The following is a 23,557-nucleotide window of genomic DNA, read 5'->3' on the forward strand; positions in this document are numbered from 1 at the left end:
CAGAGATTAGTGGGAGATTATGGAAATAAGAGAGATAACAAATTAAGCTACTTTTACACCACAAGTTGTCTAGAAATAGTATGTAATAATATAATATTGAATATTACTATAATATTCGATATTAAAGGATAAATTCAACAGAAATCTGGATAACACAGCATACATTACATTGAAAACGATGAGCAAAGCTCAAGTGCTTCCGTGGATAAAGCTGAATTGTGAGGTTGTTGAGTTCTCTAATTCTTTCGACCAAATTTAAAGTACTGTATAGTGTATAACAGTATTTTCTGAATGCGAATAAGCGCCTCAGATAATCCATTTTTTAAGAGTATATTTACACTATTCTTGATTTGATATCTGATTTAGTTGTGTGAGAGTTAACTATTCATATTATGTTGTCTTGACAATCAATTGGCTGGCCGCTATCAAGGATAGTGTATAGCTATACTATATACTATTCTTGGGCCGCTATGGCTTCGTATAAAATGAGCGCTGCTATCCAGAAATTGTCAGTTTGGTGTAAGGGTAAGCATTCCTGACCAGCAATTAGGAGGTCAAGATAATAATTGCTGGGAATTGCACATTTCTTTCCAAATTCATATTTTTTATTTTGTGGCAGTCTCATTCAAAAATGAACAATTCGTATGGGAAATAAGGTGGGGAATCATATAAAACCAATAAGAAGTATGTAACTTCAATGATACTCGAAGTAATAGGAACATATGCCAAAAACGTGATTTTCGAAATTAAGAGGGCTATAACAAGGATACTCTTATTTTATAACGGTATTTTAAATCTAAGGTATTTCATTCATCGAAGTACAGATTTTTCAAAGGTGCTAATTTTCGTCTGTTCTGTTTCCTCTTAATTCTGATTTATGAGGTTTGGGTGCAGTTTGGACACAAAAGTAGCTGAACATTAAAGAATTAAATTATCTATAGTTTTCTTTAATTTAAATTCTGTCACACAATAACTATCTCAATTACATTCATTTTAAATTGAAATACCATGTTTTTCGACATGTTTTCCCATTATCGCAAAAATCATTGAAGTTACATATTTCCTATTGGTTTTATTCTATTTATCAGCTAATTTTAGATGATTGATCAATCACGTATCCTAATGAGGCTGCCATATATTTTCTCAATTAAAATTCAAAGAGTATTGTGCAATCTTCCACCATCATTATCTCGGTAATGAAGCATTTTGGGGCTCATATTTATTGGTATTTTATTCTTTATTTTTAATGTCAGGAAACTACCCACAAAATTTGACGGTTTATTTTGGAAACATTCTGTATGTACCGTACACATTCCAAAGGGTTATAATTTCATTATAAGGGCCGAGATAAACGAGGCGTTTTTAAAAAGAGTTGGCACGGCAGGACAGAAAGCTCCCCGATTGGCTTATTCTCGATCTTCTTCTTCTTCTTCTTCTTCTGGTGCCAATCCGTTACCGAATTTTGGCAATCATTCTGGCAATTATAACTTAGTTGACAGCCGCTCTAAAAAGTTCCGGGGTGGACACTGCAAACCATATTCTCAGGTTCTTTAACCAGAAAATTCGTCTCCTACCAACACCTCTCCTGCCAAGAACTTTAACCTGCAGTAAACATTTTAACAACTGATATTTAGTTCCATTCCTCATAATGTGTCCCAGATTCTCCAATTTTCGTCTCTTGACAGTGTACATTATCTCCGTCTTCTTATTGAGTTGTTGAAGAACCCTGTTATTGGAAATTTTGTCCATCCATGATATTTTCAGGATTCGTCTATAGGTGCACATTTCGAACGCTTCAAGTTTCTTTGTTGTTGTTTCAGTCAGGGTCCAAGACTCAACTCCATATAGAAAAATGGGAAATATATAACAACGGAGGAGTCTAATTTTTAGTTCAAGGGTCAAATTATGCGACTTGAATACTCTTGACCTGATTTTGAATGCCGCTCTCGCCTTTTCAATCCGAACCCTCACCTCCTGAGAATGGTCCCACTGCTCATTCAAAACTGTACCCAGGTAAATATAAGTTGGCACTCTCTCCACTACCCTACCATCAATAGTAAAATGCACATTGTCAACATTTTCTTTACTAATTATCACACTATTGTTCTCGATACGTCAACCCAATCATCCAATCGAAAGCTTCCTCTCCTGTCTTGGCGACTTGTCTGAAAAACACCTCGTGTGTCTCGGCTCTAACTTCTGTTTCGTGGGAATCCATGCTTGATGTAACCTTAAGTGAGTTTAAATACTGATGTCCATGTGTTCTTGTAAATATGATGACAGATAAATTCTATTGTATTCTATTGAACTTGGGCATGTTGCTGACTCTTCATTAGTGAATATTTTGATGAATACTCACCGATACAAACATCCATGTGAGCTGAATGCATTTTGGTGCGCGGTGATACAGTCTGTTCTAGTCTCTCCCATTTGGTATTCAGGTGCTCGATTCGCCATGCCACTTCGTTCTTCAGTTCCGGAAATCTCGCCACTAATCTATCACCTTGATTGTTGAACAGCTTTCTTCTATATGACTTGCGCTGTAACTCTTCAAATTGCGTCTGAAATATTTAGAAAAATAACTTTTATTGCCAAAACAACATACATTTTTTAATATAATACAATCTGAAATTTTTATTGCAAAAACAATGAACAGTTGTTGGATATAAAACATTCTCATACAAGTTTCACTACTGCTGTAAGTAAGCTTGTTCGCTAACAGAGATTAGTGGGAGATTATGGAAATAAGAGAGATAACAAATTAAGCTACTTTTACACCACAAAAAGTTGTCTAGAAATAGTATGTAATAGTATAATATAAATAGAATAGTTATTTGTTGAATAACTCTGAATACTTAGTTGACAACTCTGGTGTGAACGCGACTTGAGAGACATGATATGAAAATATAAAGCAATGAGAACATAATATAAATAATTGGGATGAAGGATAAATACCGAATTCACTGCATGTTTCTAGACTTGTTAATTTGGATGTTGTCAAAAAAACCGATGACAGAACTGTAAAGATTGAATTTAACCCCAATTAAGACTAAACACTAGCGCTGCCTTTTCTTGAGAAATCACATGAGATACTTCTTGATAAATCAATAAAAAAATTAACATAAAATACATTTTACTATCTAGAATTTTCATTATAGTTTGATGAAACAAGCATATGTAAAAGATTCAATTTGACTTACATATTTTACAGTTTACATATCACAGAGAATCTTAACATAAGGATTTTGATGGGCGTGATTATGAAAATTGCACAATTAGTCCATGCCTAAGTCTTTGAGGATAAGTACTCAGGAAGATCAAATTTTCTAAGAGACTAAGATATCGTTAGCATTGCATTTTATTCACATTACATTGTACAAAATTCTACAAACAACACATTGATCAATATTGATTGAAGGAAGGGCGAAGAGTAATAGCGTCGATTAGAAACAACAGTGATGTTCAGGTGTGGAAATAGTGATTGATGTACAAAACTCAAATGGCACATAAGCTTGATGAATTTTGCTTGAGTTTATGACTTGTCGACGATTCGACCAGTTGTTGGTCATCTTCAGACTTCAGACACAGTGTTTCCACTTCAAAAGTGTTTTTAATTTGAAGTTTAAATTTATAGTTTTTTCGAATCATGCCCACATGAGAATTTTCGCTTGTGCGTGGGAATGGGAAGTGCGAGGGGGATTTATGTCATGAGCAGACGCAGCAATCAATCCCGACATAAACTTACTTAAACACTGTAACCTATATATTGCGCATCCAAAATGGCAGGAATTTGACATTTAAATGCGTAATTGTTAAAATATGATCAAATTAATACAACCACCTCTTGTTCAAACGAGTTGTCATCTTCATGATTTATATCAAGTCTTGATCTTTTATTGTTCAAGATCAATTATTCTATTAGTTTCTATCAGTTGTCTCATCTTCATGGTTTATATCAAATATTGTTTTATATTCTTCAAGCTTGATTTTATTAGTACAACTACTAAATAAGTTTTACTTATAGAACAAAACAAATTTGAATGGGAAAGGTGGAATTTCTGTACAAGCTTTCATTTTTCCTGTAGCCTTTGTTTCAGAATTCTAAATTTCGCTTGAAAAAGCGGAGTATTGCTACCGAAGTACTGCATACTAAATTTCAATCTCATCCTGAATTGAATATGACTGAGAAAGTTCAATATTTAACACAGATTCAATTAAAATGCCATCAGTTCATGACCCACTTCGTACTTTATAGAACAAATTCAGTGGCAAATTCAGGCAACTCGTATTATAAATTATTTTCATTTCTATCATTCGACTCTCTATTCCTAGAGAGTAAACCAATTTTTTAATTATGTTAGAGTATCTGAATTTTATTTTTACACTTAGAACAGCGTTCACGTGTCTAAACCGTGTCTTGGTGATTAATTATTTGATCAAGCCTCTCAAAAAAGTATATCCTTTTATTCTAGAAGTAGGCCTCTTTATTAGTGATCTTTGCAAAATTACAAAGCTGGGTTTACACCAAAGTTATTAACAAAATGTTAATAACTCAATTCTTATAGATTCTATTAGATTGAACGGAACTTGACAAAACATATTTTCATCATGTGTATGATAAGTTATGCTCAATATAATAGAATCTATAATGAATTAAGTTATTAACAATTTGGTGAAACGCAGCTTAATGACAGCCAATGTGGCCGTTATAAGTTGCTACATAGGACTCCTGAATTGGCGTTTCTTGAATAATTGTACTCTATGCACTCATATGTATGCACTCTATGTACTCTATGCACCACATGCACTCTATTTATACTCTGGTATGTTCTCTTTTTTATTATTTTCCCATAAGTTAATAGTTATTCAACTAGTAGGTGAGAATTTAGGTAGGGAGTGATGTAAATAATATATCCTTTGAAAAGACCTTAAAAAATGATTTATACCCAGGAATGCCTCTAACAAAAATGTTAAACAATTCTACTAGTTTGAAAATTTGATGTGAAAGTCATGACGCCACACTTCTATCAGAGATCACGGTCTTTTTGTCTTAAACGACGGCAGGATGCATTTACAAACAGGAATGAGCTTAGCCAACTATTCCCACCTTGTTTGGGAATGATTCACTACATTGATTTCTATTTGATTGAAATGGAAGAGTGGAAATGATTTCCATTGGTTGAGAAGATTGATTGAATATCTCTCCCTATTGTGGCTTTTAAGTGGTAGAGGGGGCTCTTATCGCCTCAACTTCGCTCACATCACTTGTAATGTTATAAAGTGAAAATAAAATACATTTATCTATATATCTATCTAGCAAGTTATTTTAGTTTTTTTTCATAGAATTGCTATCTAATGGAATAAAATACATGTTGTCGACCCAAAAATTAAAACTTTTATTCACACAAAACTCGAAATTTAATGCTGAAGGCATCAAATAAATACAAGTTTCGTATCATACTACATCAAGGTGCATTTTCGTTTGTTCGTAAATTTCCACGGTAGACGACGACAAGCATTGTTGACATTCATTTTGTCCAAATTCCAAGTGTGCTAAAACAGCTGATCAAATAAATTTTCATTATTTGCGTTTATTATTCAAGAATCAAACGTTTATAATGTTATGTAATGTAAACATATTGCCATTTAAAAATATAAACTCAACCTCCCCTATTAAAACATGATTGAACATAATCTTTTAGGTTATTTGGACAAATTGGAATCTACCCAATCTGAGATCCTCACCAGGACCTCCTATATAGGCTACTACCGGACCTGACCCTGGAAAAAAAGGGCCGCCGTATGTGATGGTCTTGTAGGAATTCCTACTGAGAAAAAATCACTAATCTGCTGTTAGAGAGCGTCTGAGTTTTTCGAAATCTCAGTTCGTCTAGTTCCCATTTAAAATATCAATGCCAGCCACCACTTACGACGGCCATTTTTTTGTAGTCGCAGGTCCGCTATATAGGAAGCCCTGTCGTGGTCGACGACGGCATTTACACACAAACGAAAACCCAGCTTCAGACTTATACTATAGTCTACAGTAGACTATTATAGTCTACTATAGACCACAGTATATTCAAGTGGGAGTGTATAATTAAGATGAATTGGATGATAAAATATTACCCTCTTCAAAAGTGGATCTACGACAGTCTCTTCTCTACTGTAAACAGTCTCTTGAATGGAAGTGAGCCAGGAATTGAGTTCGACAAATTGATCCGTTAACTTGTCGAAGCTCCAGTCTGTGTCTGGATATCCCAATTCCTTCCCAGCTTCCTGAAAAACAATAAACTAATTAGATCAATATAGAAATTAAAAGTAGTGTAATGGACTCATTTCCTACTGTGCTCTAAAAATTTTTAACAAGCGGCATAGACAGTCCTGAGTACCCAGGCATACAGGGTGAAGTTGAAGTCCTTTCCGACTCCGCTGGTCTTGGTGGAGAATAAAAATGTACAAGTGTGTACATTCAAACAACAATTCACAAGTTCAAATGAGAATAAATAATGAATAGCAAATTACATGGATTTATTCTCATGTCAAATTTATAATAAGTAAGTATACAGTTGATGTTGAAATGAAGAATGAAGAAAATAGAATTAGAGTCATGGGCACAACAATGTGACTATGTGAATTATTGTGACTAAACGTGACTAGTCTTGTCTTGACTAAGGCTAGGCGCACACCAGTGAGTCAAGACATGATCAGACACGTTTAGTCACAATACTTCACATTGCTGCAACTCATACTGATTAGTCATTGCAATTAGACATGTCTTCATAAGCAACTATGTGAAGTATTGTCACTAAACGTGTCTGGTCATGTCTTGTCTTATCTTGACTAACTGGTGTGCGCCTAGCCTTAGTGCATGTCATGTCTCCAATCATATGTAATCTACTGGTCACCATGGTGACACATTATGTTATATTCATCTTGTTATTACCTTCTTAAGCTGTGTTTACACCAAACTTATTAACAAAATGTAACTAATAACTTGATCCTAATAGAATCTATAATGATTAAGTTATTTACATTTTGTTGATAACTTTGGTGTAAACATAACTTTAGATTCCTTTTCTCAATGTTTATATTCTATTCAATTATTACGTATTGATACTCTCTCTATTAGTTTTTTCATTTCATTATTTTCAAAGATATAATAAAGCATTCGGTTTTAGTTCATCATGTGTTCATTAATAATGTTCTAATCATGTAGGTACAATACTTTATCCTGTCTAATCTAAAACTCGGTATTTGAAAAAATATCAATATGAAATCTACATGAAATGTGTATGAGAATTCTTGAAACAGATAGTGATTTCAAAAAATCCTTTTAAATAAATACCTTTCCAGTCATCTTTCTAAAGACACGTCATCCAATAATCAGTAACCACTAGCTAGTAACCTAATTTTTATAGTTTTTCAAGTTTTTAAATGTAGGTTAGATCAAGGCATCTATTCAAAACCAACCTTGGGTTGGATCAAAGACGTTAAAGATGCAATATTGAGAGATCTATCTCTTTAAAGTCTTTGGGTTTTATGGTACTGTATCAAGTTAATAGAAACAGATGACACAAATCTCAACATCTGACAAATAGAAAACAAATTCTTCAAAGATCAATATTGATATTTTACAATTTACGGAATCGTGATAAAAAACAGTGATTTTTTCATTCAAATATTGACCAAAATTAAACGTAATTTAGGAATGGGTCGCTTTTGGCGTTTCTTGCGACGTTTTCGCAAAATTTGTTGGCATCATACGACGTCGGCAAGAGCCGATCTACCACGCATCTACACCTCAAGAAATACAGGAAACACAAATCTATCTGGGATTGTTTGAAGAACTTGCCTGGCATGGTAACAAGGACGCTAGACTTGCTGATTACATGGACGACTTGCATTTGAGCCATCTGAGAAACTTTCAAAAATAATTAAAATGTGGTTCTCTATACAGAGTTCGAAATCAATAATAGATCTACTATGTAACTGCTTGCCTAGTACAGTAGCTAGATTAACTATTATGTAGTTATAAAGGTCTAAGTAAAGATTACGTTTTTAGACTAGTTGGTAAAAATATAGGATGACCAGTGATTTGGATCCAGGATACACAGAAATGTGTTGAAACTTGAACAAATACTTCAATGAGAAAGTTTACAGCCTGTAAAAAGAATTGTTGAATAGATTGTTGAGTAAACATTGAACTAGTTCAAAAACCTTTGAAATAATCTTGAAAAGTTTGTGATAAATTGTTGGAATTTTATGAAACATGATTGTTATATTTCAAATTAGCTCTATTATTAAATTTCAGAAATGAACTCTTTGCTCTTAGCATAATTGGAAATGTCAGGAAGTGATGGATTGTATAATGTATGGATCATTAGAAAAAATTTGGAAATACACAATTCTTCATTTAGAAGACCATTACAATTTTTTGTAGATTTTCAAGTCCAAGTAGGAATTTAAATTGTTGGAAAGTAATTAGAGAGTGCAGTGTTTGTTGAATAATGGACTAAATTAAATAATATCATCAAGCTCATTGTCTTCTCTAACCAATCTCTAATTTAAATTGAATTTGAATTCAACCCCAATGGTGTTATTCACTCTAAACATCGTAGAAAGGTAAGAGTATCAATGATTTGGGTTTTATCAGTTGTTTACAATTTGTGTCTCAATTGAATAAAATGCATAGAATTTAACTGGTTAGAACAAAGCTAGAAAAAAATATTAGTCGTTTCGTTTTTTACAAAACGCTTAGGCTGGTCACACACCGATTAGTCTAGACAAGACTAGTCACGTTTAGTCACAATACTTCACATTGTTGCTCATGACGCAACTCACACTGATTATTCGTTGCAATTATACATGACTATAAGCAACTATGTGAAGTACGTTTTGAGCTGGTCAGCTTGGATGGAGTAGCTCATGGTTTAAATTATTTAATTTATTATTACATAATATTACAATTTCTCATATGACTCAGATGCTATGTGTTTATATAATCAGTATGCTCATCATTGTTGTTTTCATATCAGGTAATTTCTTTAAAATGAAAAGCATACTTGGATGAGCATCAATAATACTCATGGTAAGTGTTTAAAAGTCATCAAGTATAAAAAAGTCATTCAAAGTTATCAAACTATTAGGAGAAAGTTGTAAAAATACACTTATAATATTTAAAAAAATATATATGAAGTCACTATATTATTCAGTAACTGAATTTTGTAATGCAATTACAATTGATTTAGATATTATCTCCGAGTTGAAAAGGTACTTCATAACATTTTCAATCAATACACTATCTTCTATATTATAAATAAAATGTCACATCAAGTGCGAATTCAAAAAAAAAGAACTTCAAATTTTAAATGTTTAATAGTTATTTTTCGAAAACCCTTCAAAATATCTAGACAAGCACTTTTCCAATAATTTAAGATGCAGAAAAAACTCTGGTTTAGAAAGGCTGGCTACTAACGTAACGTAATTTCTGACATTAAGTCCTATTTATACCTCTGTACAGTCAAAAACCTGAACGTTAGTTGCTGTCGTTTCGACGTAGGTCTGCAGGTGAACAGAGAAGATTTATTTGAAAACAAATCTTTGTCACATCCACATTTATTAACAAAAATAAAACTGTGTTTTTCAATTATGGAGAAATTCCACAATATCATTTCCTATTGAACAAATTTTATGAAGATTTATTTGTTTGCCTGACAGTCGAATCGGACATGTGAGACGTTACGTTAGTGGTCAGACTTAGGATAAGGAATGATATCTATATTGACGTTCCCTTCATTTCAGCTGTAGAAAAGTTCAATTTGCTGTTGTTGAATTGTTTTCCCTAATCTAATAGGAAGATTGCAGTCATAAGCAGTCATGAGGTAATGATTAATCATCAGTAAGTGCTTAACAAGTAGGCTAACTATAGTAAGATCCACGTTATAATGACAGTGGATAAAGATAAATCATTATTCCTGGACCGAAAATCAAGTGACAAAGCAGTGTATGATTAACCCTACAGAGACACACTTACTTTATGCTAACACGGTAGACACACTGGGGTGTTGAACACCCCAATTTAATTTTTGCATGTTTCTTTGAAAAATATAGAGAAAAAAGTACTTAGCCCATACTTCATCATCTCTTAATCATTTTTGTTCCAAGTGCATACAGAAATCGAAAGTAAAGCACTGCTTATCAATATTGATACTAATTATTATAGAAGTACGTATGTTCCGCCTGAGTGTTGGTCCTCTGGTTTGAAGGAATGGCTTGATCATTGCCAATGACAACTCCATAAAAAACTCACGTCTCTTCATTTTATTGTTTTCAATCTCAAGTTGTAGAGAATCATAGCATTCATTCCAATCTGATCCATCATCCCATACCACATTTGTAGTGACAATACAAGTAAATCTTTGTAATGAAAGTGTTTGATAAAAGTCCTACGTAAAAGACACTCTGGGGTGTTAGACACCCCAAAAGAAGAACAAGATGAGCTGGTGACCTTGTAAAATGCTATTACTGACTGGAAGTGGTGGAGAGTAGTTGACAATACTACAAACCTAATTTAGACTGGGCATAAATTCCCATCTTTTTTATATTGTCAACTGCAGAACAGAAAAAAAAATCCCTGGGGTGTGAAACACCCCAGTGTGTCTCTTTAGGGTTAAATAAACTTAACTTTTGGACAACATTAACATTTGATCAAAATTTTGGAGAGAAATAGTACAGGCTCAGCCTAGTTTTTCCTCCAATGTCATTATTGTATTATGATTATAGTGTTTTATACAATAAATGAATGAATGAAAGATAGGAGAACAGCGTTGCCATTTGTCTGCCTTGATTAATAATTACTTTTTTCTAAAAACGGACTAGGCAACGTTGTAGTGCTAGAAAAGGATAGTGCTATCTGTTTTGTCGAATAAAATACAAGGATAGCAACATCAATGTTAATCAATTACTGCCATTATAACGTGGACATCACTATAGCAATAATCGCACCTCAGTAGAACTTCATTGGTGACGATATCGCCATCGCCACTGCGCAAAACATCACTATAGTAACTGAATAAAAATATCAATAATTCTAGTATTTTTATTTTTATTCAGTATGATAACCACCACAATATCACCTTCACAACTACTCAGAAAGTAACTGGTAAATTCCTACAGTCAACACTTAAGTAGCTCACATTACTTGAAATGTTAACAGAATTCAAAATGGGTACTAAATTGTACCACTTGGAAATAGACTGACCCTGCAGCTCTCTATGAGGTTGTTGTCCATCAGGTACTGGTAGTTATTCTTGAGAGCTGCCCAGAATTCATCCTTGTTCTCCTCATTGGCGCATGCTCCGGGGGATCTTTGCCACGTTTCAGTATCCGGATCATTCCTAAAAAACCAACAAAATTATCAACCAAACAATTTTAGCAATTTGAAAAGCATTCAGCTTAGAACGAATTCATTGGCTGTGGACGATAAAAGTAGTAGTAACAAGTAGTTGTTGTAACCAATGTAACTAGAATCGTAGGGTCCCAATCCACAGAATCCCAAACGACCGAAACGCTATATTTTCCCAAACGGCCGAAAACTACTTTTTTCCCAATTGGCAGAACGCTTTCTGTCATTTGCGACAAACTAGAGAAATTTTCTGTCGTTTGGGAAACCTATCACTTTCGGTCGTTTGGGTCTCTCACCACTTTCGGTCGTTTGGGACTCTCACCACTTTCGGCTCAATGCAACAAACAACGTTTTCTGTCGATTGGGATTCGGCTGGATGAGAACGTTCCAGTTTCAATATTTCATTAATTCTGCTAATTGGAAAAAAAGTAGTTTTCGGCCGTTTGGGAAAATATAGCGTTTCGGTCGTTTGGGATTCTGTCAATTGGCATGCCACCACTAGAATACATATTCTAGGTACCTTGGTTGTTACCACAGTATTTAGATGAAAAATACTCTAAATCTTCTATATACCGTGGTTGTAACTAATAAAACGATACCATATATGTCCACTGTTCCAAACTCAATTCATGTAGTTCCTATTCAAATCCATGTAACCCATCCATATTCAATACACTACTCTCACTATTTGAATTGTTTTTATGTGATAAATTACGATCTGAAGCAATTTTGGACATTTGTAATGATGGAGATTATTTGAAAATGTTTTTTTTTCTGTAAAAATTTAAAATTGAATTTAAACCTTCTTTAACCTCAAAATTTAAAATTGAATTTAAACCTTTTTTAACCTCAAAATTGTTCCAGCAATAAGATTTTTAACTGAAATATGTGTAACGTTAGTTCGCCTCCATGGTGCACATTGGGTAACGCTAAATTTAATGGACTAGCAAATAATGGCGGTCAGACAAACAAACTTATGTTCTCCTGACCGAAAACTACACAACATCTCAGAGAATTTGGAAATATAGAGTGTATATCTAGGCATTTTAGACTCATGAGCTATACATTTGTTGTGTATCTGACATAGCTACTCTAAATAAGTAACACTACTCTCAATGTAAGATGAGAATATCAGTAGCTATAATTTGTAATATCAGTAGCTATTCTTTTATTGGAGAGAGAGAAAAACACATTTGAATATGAATTTACAGGGAAGAGGAAAACTCAAAAAGATAGCAGAAAAGAGAGACTACCGTACTCAGAATCATCGAATATAAGAAAAATACACCCAAGTTAATCATTCCTATCCTATTACCAAGTGACTAACAACATGGAACCAAAATAATTTTCGCTCTGATCTTCAAAAAATATAGATACACATGTTTGACTACAACTCAATGAATTCAATTAAAATTTATTCAGATTTTCCTGATTCCTTTTTGATCTTATTAATATTTTCAACATCATAAAAAATACTATTAAATTTCAATCAATTAATTTGATTTAATTTATTAAATGGATAATAAATGATGAATTTATTGCCAAGTACAAGAAAAATACAAATACCAAAAGTGCCACATACAATAGTTTTTGGCGTGACTGGAAAAAGAAGCTTTGAGCTCCAGCCACGAGCTCTAAAAATAAGAAATACTTATTTTAATCTAATAACAGCAGTACAAATGAAACAATTCTGTTGATGGATGATAATCTATGGATGTTGAATTTTATCAATAATCCAAGTACTTGATAAACAAAATATAAATGCACAGAAAAATAATATAATAATTGTAAAGTTTTAATAATTTTTACAGAATAATGAATAATTGACATTGCCAAAATTGGTGATTCAGCCAACTCAATTCTCAATTTTAAAATACGGTAATAGTTTTGTATTATCCACGATTTTATTAATCTCAATTTGCTTTTTGTTATTTTATCCTTAAAGTTTTCCGGAATTTTATTTATTAGTTTATTACTCTGATTTATTTATTAGTTAAATACTCTGATTTATTTATTAGTTTATGACGTATTATTTTCAAATACTTGCATGTCTACTGATTCCTTCCTCAAGACTTGAAACTTGATATTAAATTTTCGGAAATAGCTCTTCGGTTTTTTAGTATTTTATACACAGAACTGTTTACTGCTTCAATTAGTACTTTAGGTGTACTTCGATCTTCAAATAAAATCAAGAATTACTCAATCACAGAACATTTACAATAATACTATGTTTTATTAAATTTCACAGTAATTTATTATTAAATCATCTCGTACCACCCAAAAACTTGTGCATCTGTCTGCTTGCTCAGAGAAGAAATAATGGATCTATAATACGATAGAGGAAGGATGTAAAGATGTAACTAGTAGTTCTGTGAACAGTAGACCTCACGCAGTTTTCTCATCCACAAATATTTGATGTCACCTGTTCTAGTTGATTCAATCACAATTCACAGTTGAATAATTTACTCTTAAAAACTGTTATTTGTTTTCTCCAAGATCAAAAACTCACTTAAGTTAAAAAACTCAGTTCACGTTTGAATTTGTATCCTATGATAATATATCCAGTTCCGTGATAATCTTTCCAACTGATAAAAATATTTCTCAACTATTTTAAAATTAATTTTTTTAATCAAGAATATTATATAATTTATTCAGCATTATTTAGTTCATTTTTAATCATTTTTTATTCTATTTTTAATCACCTATTAAATTTGTTTTTCAAATGTGAGAATATTGATACTGATGGGCACGCATCATAAAAAATATTGAAACCCTACCTTATAGAAATATACACGGTCAGACATATGTGTAATGCATGCAATGAATAATCCACTTGTCAGCTGATTGATTATGAATAATTCTATAGTCTGATTAATTCAAAGTAGATTTTATATTATATAGTGATATCAGAGTATGGAGGAATTCCTTTTCTTTTCATATTATCCTTAAAATGCAAAATTTAAAATAACCTTGTGTATACATCGATGCGCAGTTGAAAAAAGAATATTCCTGCCATATCTCATCGAATTCTATCAACGCCTTTGTCCGTATGTAATCGCATTACATACAGACAGACAAAAGAAAATCCGAGTTGAAACATAGACCTCACTACGTTCGGTCAATAATACTCACCTGCTTTTCTTCTTGAGCGAATTATATGGCCTTTCTCTCAACCTGGCGTGCTCAGGACTCTCTAGACTGTTGCTAGAGCGCTGCAGCGAGGATAGAGAGAAGCATGTTTTCATAGCACTATTCTCGAATCCTGTAAATAAAAACATACATTTAAAAATGAATTTATTAATGAATAAATACAATGAAAAATTACCTTCAATTACATCCTCAATCATAATATTTCTGAAAACAAATCATATTACATAAAAACATATTTATAAATGAATTTAGTCAAAAATAGATCAATAACCCTTCAATAGCATCCTCAAACATATTAATTTATGACAAGCATTATTTTTCAATAAAATAAAATAATGCCATTATTGTGCAATTGTCATGCAGCTAAACAGCATTGCAGCTAATGGGGTATAATATAGGTGTTGTCATTATGTTTAGAAGATCTCAATGAGGGATTTTATTATTGATTTCATACCAATGAATAGGATTCATACTTTACATCACTAATGGAACATATTTAAATTCAGTAAACGTTTTCACACTCGAGCGAATATCAGCACGATAAAAATGTATCAGTAAAATTATTGCAATTAAAAATATAGTTAGGAAAAGTAGTTGGGTTGGTTCTTCATCTATCAAATACAGAAGAGTGTGTAATAAAGTTAATTTGTTGTAGACTTCATCCTACTTATCATATTTGAACATTTCTTGGCATTGGAAAATACTATATCCAACAACCGATAATATTAGGTGTAGAATACCTACTTCTTATTAGCTGTTCTATTAATTTATTTATTATAACCTATAATTTTTATTCATTCATAACTCTACCTTCCTTGTATTATCATTCATCCCAACATCATCACCTAGGGCTAGGCTTAAAATACTTCTACAAAGTCGCCTTTGTAAAAAAATAAATAAAATAATATTCATGATGCTATAAATGATGTGAGGTGGCATCTCCAATAAATCGTTTCTTATCAACTCTTTTTCAGCGACAATAGTCGTTAATTGTAATAATTTCTGAAATAACATGATCATGTCAAATATAACACTGTAAAATGTAAAAATTGTTTGTACATAGGCGTGTACATTAATTTTATGGACAAAATTGTAAATCTTATTCCGGAAACAAATCAAATCAAAGATATATTTTTTACAATGCAATAACTTAAATGGATAATATGAAAATACAAATATAATTTATTTTCTGAAACTACCGTTATTAAAACAGTACTGTACTCTTATAAGGCCGCCACAAAATAATAAAGTGGTTCACTCAAAAAGTGAGCTAATTCTATAGAATTCTATTTCTCTAGTCATAAATAGAATTCAACTATCGAATTAACTGTAACCTACTGTAAAATGTGATGGGTGTTTATTTCAAATAATTTACAATTTTTATAATTAAATTCTTCGTCGATATCAGTCATTAGTATTGAGTATTGGCATTCAATGAGTCTGCATCCTCCCGCCTTAGGCTGGTCATACACCGATTAGTCAAGACTACACTAGTCACGTTTAGTCACAATACTTCACATAGTTGCTTATGAATACATGTCTAATTGCAATGACTAATCAGTGTGAGTTGCGTCATAAGCAACCATGTAAAGTATTGTGACTGAACATGTCTTGTCTAGTCTTGACTAACTGGTGTGAGCCTAGCCTTAGACAATCTAATATTTTATAAACTATCTTTGATGAACTTTTATCAAAGATTTGATTTCTTATCTAGAATTTACAAAACATGACCTATTACACTAATGTTGATTAGAGATATATTATGTCAAAGTTCTATAGCCAAATATTTGACTGTGTAATATAGGACCTTTAAACAACATTTATGCTAAGACAAAACTCTCATTTATATTGTAATTTCTGAAAAAGGAATTCAATTATTAATTTATTAAAATTAAATCTTAATGAATTGTTCAGCAACTGACCACCGGGCATGGCTGCTTCGGTGTCCGAGTGACAGACGTAGAGGGGTGTTAGGGGTGTGTGATTGGGGTGGGGGTGGGTGAGGCGAGGGGGGCCCCACCACTCGTCGTCTGAGGAGGAGGAGGAGGGAGAGCTGCAGCCCCCCTCTGCCTCACAGCTGTTACAGCTGCTGCCACTGCAGCTCTCATCCACCTCTCTTCGGCTGCTGCTGCTTCTATGGCTCCACCTTAAATCAAACAAACCAAATCCAATCAATAAATCTCCTAGGAACGTGTATTTATTTAGCACAGTTACATATTTCATACAGTAAAACATTTCTTTCAAAGCTATTCATTCAAATAAATATCTCATCTATATTGATAACTATCTCTTAGGGCCGGTTTCCGAGCTCGGGATTTAGCTAAGTTCTAGACTTTAAACAGCTGGAGTCAGAAAATTGGCTTTCCAAAACGGGGCGTAGGCGCAGTAAAAAATAATTGCAGCAAAATAATATTTATTTTCTCATTTTTATAATAAATTGGAAACTTTTTTCCTTGACGAAATGAAACATTCCTAAATAATTCAAAATAGCTGACACTTTAAACTATTTTCTCTTTATTTTATTTTGTGTTCAATTTTCTAGTTTTTCGTAATTTAATTTATACGTGGACTGCGACGACGCCCCGTTTCGGAAAGCCAATTTTCTGACTCCAGCTGTTTAAAGTCTAGAGCTTAGCTAAATCCCGAGCTGGGAGACCGGCCTTTGAAGGACTAGCTTACTGTAGATCCGCACACAAAATAACAATTACCTCAAAATAATAACTCAAATAAAATTTTATGTATTTGCCACATTTTTATACTGTACAATACGAATTCCTTCCAAGGTTACGGTACTGATTCAAAGAAATATAATTTTTGCATTCTATCTTGTAACTTAAACTCAAAAGTACTAGTGTAGATCCATCTACAATAATTAGACACCTAAAATTAATAGCTCCTATGATAAGATTATGGCTTCTTGATCCATTCCAAACTGAGATGTATCAATACAATATTTCAATATTCTATAAAACGACATGCAGTCTGTTGAAAATGGATGCTTGCCGCCCGAAAATACTTCAGTGAACAAAAGTTGTTTTTATTTAATAAAAAATGTTTTTTGCATGAATAATTATTAATTGAGTGCATGTCGTTGTGTTTATTTACCACAAATTTCTTCCAAGGCTAGTTATTCATTGAAATATCATTTGAATTCTATCCTGTAACTGAATCTCCTCTACAAGTAATACTGCAGATTCATCTACAATCAATGATTCAATGATTTTATTCAAGCTAAAGTACATTAGTACATAAGCAAGGTCACATGCAATATATTATAAATAAAATACAATATACAATATGCAGAATACAATGTCACAGTTTTAAAAAAGTACAGTGTCTAATTGTCTTTTTTTAATTACTACAATCTACAAATCAAATCAAATTAATAAGCCTATGAAAATGAAAATGTATCTATTTGCCATATTTTTATATAATTCAACATTTCTACCAAAGATACTTATTCAATGAAATGATATATTGTAACTAAATCTCTACAAGCACTACTATGGATCCACTTACAAACAACAAATCAAATCAAACTGATGAGTAATATTTTTTGAAAAAAAAATTATAAGTTAAATACGAGGATGACTCAATGCATCACGAATCGATTTGAAAGCTCTCTAAACTTTTCATTCTAATTTCTTCATCTTCTTTTTGATGATCAACGATAAATAATTGGACTGATAAGATAAATTAATGCATTCTAGAGAAGCATTAAATTTGAAATTTTACAATCATGCTGAGTATTTTCTTCAATAACGTATTGATTGAAATGAGAAAAATATACAATTAAACTGCAATTTCAAAAAGTTCAACTCATACATTATCAAATAGATGACGAGATCGATTTTTAATATTATTGGTTCATAGATATTGGAAAAGAGGATCTTATAGTAATGGAATTTAGTCATTGATCAAAATACAATAATGCATTATTTTTGTCATGAAATACAAACGTACTTGAACTATTTGCATAAATTCATTTTATGTGATTTAATAATACATCTTAGAAATGGTAGGAGGAGAACAGCAGGCTTAATCCAAATTGTTATTAATAATTAATTGAACTATTCCTCTTTTGAATATTGATAGAATAATTTCGAACAAAATAATGTTTAGGTTTCTTATTTTCTCACAAGAATTCTCAGTTCAACAATAATTTGTACAATAACAAACAGTAATGCATATTATATAATAAATTTCAAATGCATATGCGTTCAAATAATAACAGTAAGTTAACGTATTGAATTTTTTCTTCAAAATTTAAAAAATTTGCTTTGAATTGAAAAATACGAAATATGAATAAGCTTAACGGTTTGGATACAGAAGATTAATACAGTAGAAACATGCAATTCTAAACATAAAATAGGTCTTTTCTATACGACAAATACCTAATAATGAAAAATAATGAAACAACGCCCAAAAATGTTCACTACTAATCAACTGAATGGGAATACATGCTTGGAACAGGAAAAAAATTATGGCATAGTACAGTAATAGGGTTCAAATTTATCACACAATCAGCCAAAAAGCGGGCATCCTGAGAATGTGGAGACTTACTTAGGATAGGGAGCCGCCAGTATACAAATCCACGATTTCCTGAATGCAAAAATTCAACTCATTTCAATTCTCATTGGAATATTTGCAAAAATGGTTAAGTTTAGTACCTAAATCTTATGTAATATAGTGAGTAGCCATTTATAGCAATCCAAACAATAAGCAATCAATACAGTACATATAACCATAAGAAGAATATAGCATTGTGTTATCTTTTTTCTATAATATCCTTATATCAACATTATGCTATGAATAAATATGCTATATTTCCTCTCATCCGAAGAAATGTATTCAAGCATGAACAAATCAATCGGGAGAATAATACCTGTATAACAAAGCAAAATGATAAAAAGGCATTAGAAAAAATAAAATTCTGCTGGTTATAGTTATTGGAAGTTTCAATGCTTTCAACTTTCGACTTTAAAATTTTTCTTTATATTTATTATTATTATTCCTTTCTTGATAGTTTATTCATTCAGTCTGATGATCAGTATCTTTCAGGGTAACATGAAAAATAAGATCCTCGAATTAAAACGATCTACTATTAGGAACTAACTGAAATGTTAATAAATACTCATATTCTCCATCGGATTAAACATTCAAGAACGAATTTAAAGTACCCAATTTTATTATAGTAGAACCTTAATGGATTGATCTTGTTCAATTATGAATTATTAATATTTCGAATTCATGTTTATTTCTTTCCCATTAATGATAAAAAGTACAACTTTCTAAAACGGAGTTTCCTTAATTCAAATTTTTCACAGTAGCATGAGCTTCGAAGTAGATGGGTCCCTGTATATACTCAAATCATGATTACTATTAAAAATACATTCTAAAAATCATCATGATAATATACCAGTGCATTTATTGAATGGCTTTTGAATCTTTAATGACATGTTCACTATGTGATCTAATAAAAGAAGACGATTTTCATGAATGGATTCAAACTGGATAATAATAATATTGAGATACAGTATCTTGATGATAATTTTATTGATAATGATCACGCTGATAGATCAGTCACGTTATCACGGAGAGACGTGGTGTACTATATTAAATTTATATGGTACTCGACGCTCTATGTGTGGGGTCTTCTGCTCTTCTCCTTCAGTAATAACTTTAATGATGATAACGGTATAATCTATGTTATTTTCAATTTCCTTGAAAATTTAACCTCATTGTTTACACTAGCCTACATGATTATCCTATTTTCATCTCACAAATAACTGAAAATCTTCAAACCTTTGAGAAGAATGAATGTCAGTGAAGGGAAAATCAGGATTATTGGTGACTAATGATATGAAAAACAGGTAAGTTAAACTAATGAGTGGTATCGGTTTTCAATTTATAGCGAGAAAGCAGAAAAACAGGATTAGATCTGGAAAACAGACAATAATTGAAAACTGGTTGTAATTCCATTGATACATTGCAATTGGATAATGTGAGTAAAATCAGTCTTGCTCTAGAAATCTTGCATCTTGAAGCTTCACATTTCTCGAACCAATTTTCTCATGACCACAACTAAACTTTTAAAATATTAAAGTCAAGTTTAAGAACTCAATACAAGATTTATACAAGATATCCATACTTAGCATGTTGTGATTTGTAAGGGGAGAATTATAATCAAACAATATTATGATAGAATAATACATGAAGCTTCATGGAATAGGAAATTCAAATGTAGTTTCAAGTCAGTATCATATCCCTCTTCTTCTTCAAAAAAGATAGTCTTTAAATAACTACAATTTACACTCTTCTTCAAAAAAATATAGTCTTTAAATATCTACAATTTACAAAGTCTTTACACATTTTCACCAGCTGGAATCTTTCAGTTTACATGATCGAAAGTAATTATTGTTAATCTTTTCAATAATCATTATACAAAGAGTGTTTTACCAAAAATTAAAAATCAAAATATCATTTCTGAAATTTATTTTTTTCTTCACATGTTTTGACTTATGCCATTTTCAAATGTGTGATTAAAATAGAATTTGTTCTATTTCAATACTTATTAAAAACTAAAAATACTATTCAATCTATTTATTTTATTTATATTTTTTACAAAGAAACACTGATTGGGAGAGAAAAACTAAGGATACTCCTTGTACTATTTCTCTCCCAAATTCAGATAATATTTTAAAAGTCCAAAATAGGGTTATGATTTCACTTTACTAAAATTTAGTCCATTTTCACTCAAAAACAATGAAAACAAAGATTTTTAAATTACTAAAAAAAATGTTAAAGTATTTTTTCTTTTAATAGGATATTTTTTATTTCACTCACCCACTTGAAAATTACATTATAAGTCGAAACATGTAGTAAGAAATAAAAATATTGAAAAAAGGTAGTTTGATTTTCAATGTTTATGTAAAAAAGAGTAGCCCTTACCAAGGAAGTGAGTAGTGTTCAACCAATTAAAATTTATTTTCGATTGAGAGAAAATGAATAGGAATGATATTTTTCAATGAAAGATACACTCAACTTGTAATAAGTTACCTCAGAATGTAATATTATAAATAGGACGCCGCACAATATTTATAATCTGAAACATAAGAAACATCTTCTTCCTACAACAAAAAGGTTTCTTTAGATTCTATATTCTGTTTTTAAACTTGAATGAATACTGAAGATACTATTAAACGTCCGCAATAATACTTTAAACTGTTATCTGCAGTTGAAGCTGAATTCACATTTCCATTCAACTTTTCACTGCGGTGACTAATACCTTTGACTATAGAAAGAATAGACATATTATCCAATGCATTAGTTTGATGACGGCAGTTCGCGTAACTCAAGACGGAGTTCTGGTACGTGCCGCTAGAGCTGCGCTACTTGTCTTTCTCGCGCTCTCTCGCACATATCTCTTTCTCTCTTCCACTCCCTCCGTTTTCGCGCTCTCTCGCACATATCTCTTTCTCTCTTCCACTCCCTCCATTCTCGCGCTCTCTCACACATATCTCTTTCTCTCTTCCACTCCCTCCTATCACCTCTGCCATAACGCTCATACTATCACAAACACAATCTCAAAGCACACTCGTTTCACACATCACCACTGATTCGCCACATCACCGGCCAAGTCAAGAATATAGGCCTACTCCTGCCAATTCCATCTTTTTGAATCATGTTATTGATTTATAGGAGATTATAAAATAATTTACATATGCGTTATTGCACTCTAATACCTTTGAAAGAACAATTTATTCTATAAGCACTATGTTGAAGCTATGTTCATTTATTCTCTCTGTGATAAATGAGAGATAATAATAAGCTATGAATGTTTTGACAACCTTTGTTTTGGAAAGCTGAAGCTTGACTACTGTCAGTTCTAACACTTGAATAAACATATTCCGGCTTACCCACGAATCTACATATATATATAATAAGTCCTATAGGGAACTATCAACTATCTTACACACAGACATTAATTTATATATAAATATATATTGATATTTCCCTATAGGACTCAAAAACTACTTGATAGAACAGCATGAAACTTTGGGAATAATATGTTGTGTGTATATTGGATAAATTCAGATGAATTTCAAGATTCACCAAATAGTCAAGTGTGACATGTGATACATTGACTTTTTGGCGGTACTAAGTTTGCCGGCAAGCTAGTTAAAGATAATACTAATGAATTATGAATTATGTTTGAATAAGTTGCAAGTTGCATAAAACACAATAAAGTTACATTATTTCATTCGGGATTTCAGTAAAAGCTCGCATTTTTTGTGTAATTTGTATCATTTAATTTATTAATTTATGTTTCAATCAACAAAGAATAAAATTAAATTATGCACAAAATTTCACTGTTACCTGTACCGGTACTCAGATTATATTATAGTACCATACATTAAAAATCAATCAACTTAACTCACAAATTACAGCAATAATGAGCAAAGTAAATTTCCAGTAAATATCGTCTATTTTTTAGGGCTACTGTTGAATATACTGTAAATAAGATGCAAACTTAATAGTTACCCTTTTTAAAATGATTTAGTCACATGTTTTGGCTATATGATGCTATTATCAGATAAAAAGAATCAGATAATACAAGAATAAATTGAGAATCATTTTAATAGTGAGTCAATAAAAGAATTCAATATCTATATTGAAGCATAGTGTCACCTGGTCATATGGGACATATATATGAATCATATATTTATCTCATATTGATCAGGATTTTAGTGTTTTAATTTAGAAAAGTTTAATGAGAAGTGTTTTTGTCTTTGAACAATTTTTGTCATCGACAGAAAGATTGTTTTTTTCATTTGTTATCAAAATTATTGTAGCTTCTCTTTTGTTTTTGATAACAAACGTGCTCGCTTGTGCGACTGATAAAAATATGTATTGAAATGGCTTCATGTTTGGCATTGACTGAGTTATATATTAATACCCAAAATTTTGCTTTGTGTGGTGTGTGAGCTCATTCGATAGGAC

At 31.8% G+C, this 23,557-nt stretch overlaps 1 protein-coding gene across 6 annotated transcripts in view; it reads right to left on the bottom strand.

The window, feature by feature from the left end:
* The window catches only part of LOC111043821, a 519,687-nt gene that overhangs the window by 255,931 nt on the left and 240,199 nt on the right, over window positions 1-23,557 (bottom strand). For 4 of the 6 annotated variants that reach the window (XM_039432910.1, XM_039432915.1, XM_039432911.1 and 1 more), the window contains 6 exons: window positions 19,118-19,156; window positions 16,477-16,700; window positions 14,537-14,666; window positions 11,261-11,396; window positions 6,127-6,276; window positions 2,360-2,561 (listed from right to left, as the gene is read on the bottom strand). In XM_039432910.1, coding sequence (XP_039288844.1) covers window positions 2,360-2,561; window positions 6,127-6,276; window positions 11,261-11,396; window positions 14,537-14,666; window positions 16,477-16,700; window positions 19,118-19,156 — 881 coding nt within the window. The remainder of the gene's footprint in view (window positions 1-2,359; window positions 2,562-6,126; window positions 6,277-11,260; window positions 11,397-14,536; window positions 14,667-16,476; window positions 16,701-19,117; window positions 19,157-23,557) is intronic. The other 2 variants (XM_039432914.1, XM_039432912.1) reach the window with 1 other exon arrangement.

The sequence above is a fragment of the Nilaparvata lugens genome, chromosome 7 (assembly GCF_014356525.2).
Source record: "Nilaparvata lugens isolate BPH chromosome 7, ASM1435652v1, whole genome shotgun sequence".
Classification (NCBI taxonomy): Eukaryota; Metazoa; Arthropoda; class Insecta; order Hemiptera; family Delphacidae; genus Nilaparvata; species Nilaparvata lugens.